General features: G+C 58.7%; 2 protein-coding genes across 2 annotated transcripts in view; one reads left to right on the forward strand and one right to left on the reverse strand.

The window, feature by feature from the left end:
- Positions 1-8,002, forward strand: part of NECAB3 (N-terminal EF-hand calcium binding protein 3) — a 16,077-nt gene extending 8,075 nt beyond the window's left edge. The window contains exons 6-13 of the mRNA XM_011960566.1: positions 5,247-5,383; positions 5,639-5,757; positions 5,910-5,989; positions 6,092-6,145; positions 6,802-6,914; positions 7,083-7,160; positions 7,603-7,694; positions 7,778-8,002. Coding sequence (XP_011815956.1) covers positions 5,247-5,383; positions 5,639-5,757; positions 5,910-5,989; positions 6,092-6,145; positions 6,802-6,914; positions 7,083-7,160; positions 7,603-7,694; positions 7,778-7,806 — 702 coding nt within the window. The 3' untranslated portion in view covers positions 7,807-8,002. The remainder of the gene's footprint in view (positions 1-5,246; positions 5,384-5,638; positions 5,758-5,909; positions 5,990-6,091; positions 6,146-6,801; positions 6,915-7,082; positions 7,161-7,602; positions 7,695-7,777) is intronic.
- On the reverse strand, positions 1,926-3,435 carry LOC105524320 (chromosome unknown open reading frame, human C20orf144). The gene is given in 2 exon segments (XM_011959516.1): positions 1,926-2,289; positions 3,310-3,435. Coding segments are annotated over 2 exon segments (450 nt in total). The 3' UTR covers positions 1,926-1,965.

An 8,002-nucleotide genomic window follows, 5' to 3' on the forward strand; every position in this document is an offset into this window, starting at 1 on the left:
CCCGGCCTGGCTAATTTTTGTATTTTTAGCAGAGACAGGGTTTCGCCATGTTGGCCAGGCTGGTCTCAAACTCCTGACCTCAGGTGATCCACCCGCCTTGGACTCCCAAAGTGTTGGGATTACAGATGTGAGCCACCGCACCCAGCAAGACTCAGTTCTGAAGCTGACTCACTGTGCAGTCCTAACCTAGTCTTGATCTTTCTCTGGGTTTGGTTTTCTCCAAAAGGTAGTAATAATCCCACCACACAGGAAAGAGGCCACTTCTTGTCTCTGCAAAGCCTCATCCTCTTCAGGACCCATTTGGTTGCAGGTAGAAGACTCGGGGGAATATAAGCCAAAATAAGGACTTTATTTTTATTTATTTATTTTTTTTGAGATGGAGTCTCGCTGTGTCGCCCAGGCTGGAGTGCAGTGGTGCGATCTCGGCTCACTGCAAGCTCCGCCTCCCGGGTTCATGCCATCCTCCCACCTCAGCCTCCGAGTAGGTGGGACTACAAGCGCCCGCCACCACGCCCGGCTAGTTTTTTGTATTTTTAGTAGAGACGGGGTTTCACCATGTTAGCCAGGGTGGTCTTGATCTCCTGACCTCGTGATCCGCCCGCCTCAGCCTCCCAAAGTGCTGGGTTTACAGGCGTGAGCCACCGCGCCTGGCCTGCATTGTGTTTTTATTCTGAAGATTGACTTAGCCTGTGCATGTTCAAGTAGAGAGCATGGTCTCTCACAGCTCCTGAACTATAGTCCTAGGGGGAGGGGCTGACAGGACCAGCTTCAGCCAATCACTATATGGGCAGGAGGTGCGACCCCATGGAAGAACATGGTTACCCCGATTGTAACCACGTGGATGGTAGGGAAGAGTCAGTTCTCACAATTAGCAGGAGTGATGTTATGCAGCCTCCAGCCTGGTGCAGGCAAGGTGGAGGAGATGTTCATCATGGTGACGGTGACAAAAGTGTATCTTCAGCAGAAGCTGGGCTGGTGACTCTAGAGTGAGCTGGGACTTCAGTCCTGCTGCATCTGCCCCCAAAAGAGGGCATCCTGAGGTTGGTCACCAGGGTGTGACAGGAAGGCAGGCTGCAGGCTCGGCAGGCCAGGAGTGGTATTGGGTGTGGAGCTGGATTTGGGACCTGGGAGAGTGAGAAGCAGCAGCAGCAGGATCCCACCCACAGAAAGTGTGGCAGGGCTTCTTCTAAGTGATTTGGGGAGTGAGACTGAGGCTGTGGGCTTTTTCCCTGTTGGTAATGGAGACCTATTGAAAGCTTATGCGCAGGAGAGTGAGATGCTCTAGACAGATGAGTGGTTTGGAAGAAGTCTTTGTCATGTGGGGAAGGAGACGGACAGGGTAGGTTGGGAGACAGAGGTACCTTGGGGAAGACTGGAGGGCCTGAGTGCTTTGGGGTTACCAAGTACAATGTGTAGGAGTGAGGTGCCAGAGGGCTTCCAGCTTCTCCTGGGTGCGTCCACAGGCAGAATCCACGTTTCAGGCCTTGCCCCAGCTGACTGCCGTTCTGGCTGTTCTTACCCAGGATGGTGCCTGTTGGCCTGGGATCCTCCCTCATGCCTAAGCGGGATTACTGGATGCTGGGGGAGATGTCAGGCTTTGCCGGAAGCAGGCCCCCCTCGCTAGCGTGACCACGCCTGGGTTTGCCCAAGCCCACCTCCCTTGAGCCTGCAGACTGGGCGGGATGTGACCTGGGTTTGGAGTGTTGGGGGAGGGAAACTGCCTCCCGCCACTGTAGCAAGGTGTGGGTTTCTGTTCTGACCCTTGGCACATGTAAGGAGAAAGCAAAAGACAGCCCTGGCTCCCGACGTCTCGGTGGCTCTACTTTCAATACGCCCGGTTCACCCCTGTGGGCTCCTAGGCTCAGCTTTGCCCAGCCCGACTCCGCCTCCCAGACGCCTCCGACAGGGCTCGCAGGCTCCAGGGTTGCCACGCACTCTTTATTGGGCGGGGTCTGGGCCAAGCGCTTAGAGACGCGGGCGAGGGCAGCGGCACCGTTTGCGCGGCTGCTTCTCGGCAGGCCCGGCTTTGCTGGACGCTATTGTCGGGGACCGCAGCCGCGGCCAGCTCCGCGCTGCCCTCGCCCCGCCCTCTTCCGGCTGCCGCGCCTCCTGCCGCAGCAGCAGCAGCATCACCGGCATCTTCAGCTCGCGCTCGCCGCTTTCTCCCGCTCCGCGCAACCTGGGTGCCGCCGGGGAGCCCAGCCCGGCGCCCGACGCGTAGTCAATCGGTCGCCCAGCCTTGGCCAGTGGCTGTCGCTTGTCCAGGGGGAGAATCAGCACGATCCTGGTCTGGGAGTGGAACAGGGGCGTGATGGGGAGAGCACGCCAGGGCCGAGCCCTCCTCCTGGGACCCTCATCCACCGGGTCCTGTCATCCTCCCATGCATAAGGCTGGAGGGGACCCCTGTCCAATTCAGGCCGCGGGGAAGCTCTCCCTCCCCTGTGTGGCACCCCGGACTCCGCCTCCCTTCTGGAAATCCTCATCCATCCCAGGCTGACTTCCTGAGACCAGCTCCGTCTAAGTTTATGAGATCCCTTCCAGACCCTATGTCGGGAGCTCTCAGCACTTCCCCCCCACCCCCACCTGGTCCAGGGCCTCTGCTCATTTGAGAGAGAGGCAGGGAAGTTCTGAGCCTGGGAGCTGGAGAGAGGACACAAGGGAATTCCGCCTGCACCTAGCCTCAGTAGTACCAACTAGGACTGATTCTCCGTGTCGGGACCTCCATCCGTTTGTCCAGGGTTGGGAGAGAATCCCACTCCTGCTCACCTCCCTGGGCTCTCGAGTCTCATCCACTTTCTGGTTCTGGAATCTCTGCCCTCCCTTCTGGGCTTTTTTTTAAAAAAAAAAAAAAAAAAAAAAGACTGAGTCAAACAGGGTCTTGTCCTGCAGGTTGGAGTGCAGTGGTGCTGTCAGCGGCTCACTGCATCCCTGACCTGAGCTCGCGCAGTCCACCTCAGTCTTCAGAGTAGCTGGGACTGTGGGCATTCGCCACCACAACCAGCTAATTTTTTATTTTTGTAGAGATGGGGCCTCCCTATGTTGCCTAGGATGATTTTGAACTCCTGGGCTCAAGTGATCCACCCATCTTGGCCTCCCAAAGTGTTGGGATTATAGGCGTGAGCCACCTTGAAAAGACCCCCATCCACACCCATATGGGCCCCTGGGATCCTCATCCTTGGGAGAGATTTTCGAATTCCTCCCTCACCCCCTAGGACTTCTACACACAAGGGCTAGACTCCCACCCACCTGTCCAGCTTTCCCTGACCCCCAGCTGCCTCCCCAGCCCTGCTCCCCATCCCCCACACTCACAGTCGGCTTCTTCCGAGTGAGGTGGTTGAGGAACTGTTTCTACCAGGCCTTGTCCATGTCAGCTGGCCTCTCCCTGTGGGCCTGCTTGGGTGCTCTGGTCCTTTTGTGGGAACTATTGTTTCCCATGGCAGGGCTGGCCACCACTGGGGACCATGGCCCATACTCCGTCTGCTCTGCCCCCTGGGCCCTGGCAGCATTGTGACCTCACGGGCTGACCTCACCAATGGCAGGCTCTGAGCACCGCCTCCCAGGGCCTAAAGGTGAATCTGGGCTCCACTCACTCTGTCACTTTTGGTTTCTCAGCTGTAAAACTGGGCTAATGATCATAAACGAGGCAATGCATGTAAGGTGCTTAGTGGCCAATAGAGGGGGATTTCTGTGGTTTGGGTATGAATTTTGGCCCTGCCACTAACTTACTATGTGACCTTAGCCCAGGTAATAAACCTCTCTGGGCCTGTTTTCTCATCTGCAAAATGGGGTCAATTATGATTCCTATAAATTGTTACAAACGTTAAATGAGGCCCGGCACGGTGGCTAATGCCTGTTGTCTCAGTACTTTGGGAGGCCGAGGCGGGTGGATCACCTGAGGTCAGGAGTTCGAGTCCAGCCTGGACAACATAGTGAAACCCTGTCTCTACTAAAAATACAAACATTAGCCAGGTGTGGCGACATGGGCCTGTAATCCCAGTTACTCAAGAGGCTGAGGCAGGAGAATTGCTTGAACCTGGGAGGCAGAGATTGCAGTGAGCCAAGATCGTGCCATGTCACTCCAGCTTAGGTGATAGGGTGAGACTCTGTCTCAGAAAAACAAAAGACTAAATGAAATTCTTCTTGTAGCAGTGCCTGGCTCTGAGTGGGTGCTTCTGTCTGTTCTCTGGTTGCAAGCAACAGAAACTAATCATCTCAAATACCCAAAAAGGAATTTTTTGGAAAGATTTCATGGAGATAGAAACCCTGGCCTGTCTGAGAATGGAAAGACCCATCTTCTTCTCTGTCCCTGTCTCCTAACTCATAAGCCTGGCCCAGGAGGTCCCATCTGATGGCTGAGCTGAGGCAGGTTGTGGCAGGAGATGAAATCTCTGATGGATGGGACCTCTGGAGTCCCCTCGGAGAGGGCAGGCACCTGGACCACAGCTCCCCAGGACTCCCACCCTGGTGCGCACGCGCGTGTGTTTGTGTGTGTGTGTGTGTGTGTGTGTGTGTGTGTGTGTGTGGTGGGGGTTAGGCAATTCTCAGGACGTCTGTGACTCCTGGGTATGTAAGTGGGCAGGCCCTTTATTGTGTTACACTTGACGATAGACAGCTGGCAGGTCTAGCATTGAGAGCTTATGTGTCTGCCACCCTGAGAGGGGCTGAGAGGAGGCTGGCAGTGCCGGTTGGGGTCAGTGCCAGCGGGTGTGTGTGTGTGTGTGTCAGTGTGAGTGAGGACGGCGACCTGATTGTCTTTTATCAGCAGCTCTCAGTAAAAAGCACCCGGTGTTGTGTGCCATGAGTGAGTGAGTGAGGAGTGAACACGCAGATTGTGAGTCTGGGGCCACACCAGCTCATCATTTTGCCTCGTGTCAACATTGGCCCTTGGATACCTTGTGACAACCCCACCCAGCCTAGCTGTGCCTGGGACTCACTGGCTATGACAGTGCTGAAGGTGGTAGCCCCATCAGGGAAGGGGCCGTGAAGTCCAGAAAAGCCAGGCATGTCGGCAGGCAGATGCCTGCTGTGAGTTGGCTCCACACCTCCGGGGAGGGAGGCCAGGCCCGGACAAGGAGGGATCCAGACCCTCCCTGCCCATCGGGTCTCAGTACCCTCCTGCCTGTGCCGGGTTTGCGTGCCCCTGCTCTTGGCACCGCCACTGCTGCTCTGATGGGCACGAGGCAGAGGACCCACTCAGAGATCAATGGCCAGGCTGGGAGATGCTGACCGTCCCCCCTGGCCCGCAGGAGTACGAGAGGGCCTCCAAGGTGGACCAGTTTGTGACGCGCTTCCTGCTGCGGGAGACGGTGAGCCAGCTGCAAGCCCTGCAGAGCTCGCTGGAGGGGGCGTCAGATACCCTGGAGGCCCAGGCCCGTGGCTGGCGGTATGTAAGGGCGCTGCTGACCTGCAGGGCTAGTGCACAAGCGCCCACTGTACCCCCATTCCAAATCCCCACAGTCTCAGCATCCTGGAGCCTGTATTTTTGGGCGGGGAAGCCATGGCAGGGAAGCCACGGTGGGGTGAGATGAGACTGGCTTTGGGGCTAGGCCTCGGAGTCCCAGGAGGCCTGTCTTCCTCACCCAGGCCTGTCCCGTCCTGGGGCCCCAGTCCTCGGCCCTGTGAGCCTCACTTTCTCTAGGTCAGGTGCAGAGAGCATGGAGGCGCAGAGCAGGCCCTGTGGCAGCCGGCGGACAGGACGCCGGGCCCTGAGGAGCGTCAGCCGGTCATCCACCTGGTCCCCCGGCTCTTCTGACACAGGTGCGCCTGGGGCGGGGTGGGAGGCCTGGTCAAGGTGGGCACCACATCCCTCCTTCCCCCAGGGCCCGCTCTTTCACTGCCCCTTACTTCATTCTGAGAACCTGCCAGGCCTGAGAGGCCCCTGCCTGACCCTGCACGGGCCCCACCCACAGGGCGCAGCTCAGAGGCTGAGATGCAGTGGCAGCTCCAGGTGAACCGCCTCCAGGAGCTCATCAACCAGCTCGAGTGCAAGGTGAGGGCCATGGGGCCAGGGCCCCACGAGGGAGGACCCTCCTGGTATCCACCCGAGCCAGGCCCATGCTGGAGGCCCGGCCCATACTCTGTGCCCTCACAGGCCCCCCGGCTGGAACCCCTGCATGAAGAGGACCTGGCCAAGGGGCCTGATTCGGTGAGCCCAGGAGAGGGGCAAGCGGCTGGATGGCCATGTCTGGGGGTGCTCATGAATTGGGGGTTCATGGGGCCAGCTGCCTGCCCACCCTCTGCAATGCGCATGTGCCCCGCCCCCAGGCCTGGCGGGCAGGTGCCGGGTTCTGAGAACCTGCAGGAACCGCCACCCTTCTGTGGGCTTTGGTTCCCCATCAGCATTTCTGAAAGCCAGGTCTGGGGCAGTGTGGACGGAAGCTGGAGGGAGGAAGGAAGTGGTGGCATACCGCAGGAGGGACAGTGGCTGGATCAAGCAGCACCCTTGGAGACAGGGAGACGATGGAGACAGGGAGGTTGGGGGACAGGTTGGCAGCAGGAACCCAGCTAAAGGGTAGGTTGGATCTGGCATCAGTCAAGAAGGCTGGGGGCCAGGTGTAGGTGGCTCATGCCTGTAATTCCAGCACCTTGGGAGGCCAAGGTGGGAGGATTACTTGAGCCTGGCAGGTAGAGGCTGCAGTGAGCCATGATCCCACACACCACTGCACTCCAGCCTGGGTGAGAATAAGATCCTATCTTAAAAACAAACAAACAAAAAAACAGCTGGGAACCTCCTAGAGGCCACAGCCAGTCCCTCCCCTGCGCCCAGCCCCACACCGGCTGACCGACTGCCTCTCCCACCAGCACATCCTCGTGGCCCAGAGGCAGGTCCAGGTGGCAGAGGAAGGCCTGCAGGACTTCCACCGAGCCCTGCGCTGCTATGTGGACTTCACAGGGGCCCAGAGCCATTGTCTGCAGTGAGTTCCCAGCTGGCAGGTGGGATGGCTGAGGTGGGGAGGGGTGCTGGGGCAGAGAGGGGTGCTGGGGCTGGCTGTCCTGGGCCAGGGCTCCCATGAGACCTCAGGCCAGGGAGGCAGAGGTGGTGGCAGCCCTGGCCCTGCCTGCCCATCTCTTTGGCCCCACAGTGTGTCCGCCCAGAAGATGCCGGACGGTGCCTCCTTCACCCTGTATGAGTTCTGGCAGGATGAGGCCTCCTGGAGAAGGTATGAGTGCCAGTCTGGCCGCTAACAACATGGAATGTGACCCTGGAGTGAGTCTGGCCAGGGTTCTAATGCTGCTCTCCCACTCACTGACTCTGTGACCTCAGATGAGTGGCCCCACCTGCCCGAGCCCCCGAGTCCTTTCCAAAATGGAAGTGATAACAGTTCCAACTCCTGTGGGCTAAAGGAGGTGACTGGGAAGAGCTGAATACAGCACAGGGACACAGGAGGCACTCAGTGAACACTTGTCACCATGCATGTGACAATGCCTATGCCGAGCACTGTGTGTGGTGCCCTTTGTTCTACCTGCACAGCGTCCCCGTGTCAAAGGGGAGAGGACTGAGGCTCCAGAGGCAGCGTGAGAAGGGCCGGGGGTCTGATTCTGGCAGCAGGATGGGGTAGGAGTAGGGAGACTGAGGTCATGGCAGCCTGCGTCTCTCCGCAGGCACCAGCAGACGCCCTGCAGCAAGGCCTTCCAGCGTGTCCTCATCGACCACCTGCGGGCTCCGGACACCGTCACCACTATGTTCTTCCCAGGTGTGTGGCAGGCCCCACTCATGTCGCCCGGGAGGGGCAGTGGGCTCCTGAGGGCTCCTGACCCCCCGACCTCTGACCCCCAGCCTCCTGGTGGATAATGAATAACAACTGAGCCAGACCTTCACACGCCGAGGACCCCGGGACCCTGCCTCCCTCCCTCTGGAGCCTTCTGCACTGGCCAGCCCACCCAGCGCAAAGACCAGGGCCTGCCTCCTCCTGGACCTGGGCCTGGTGGAAGGGCTCTCAGCCCAGGGATCAGGGACTGGGCTGCTTGCTTTCTATTTATTATTGATTTATTTATCCATGTA

The sequence above is a fragment of the Colobus angolensis genome, unplaced genomic scaffold (genome assembly GCF_000951035.1).
Source record: "Colobus angolensis palliatus isolate OR3802 unplaced genomic scaffold, Cang.pa_1.0 Scaffold114, whole genome shotgun sequence".
NCBI lineage: Eukaryota > Metazoa > Chordata > Mammalia > Primates > Cercopithecidae > Colobus > Colobus angolensis.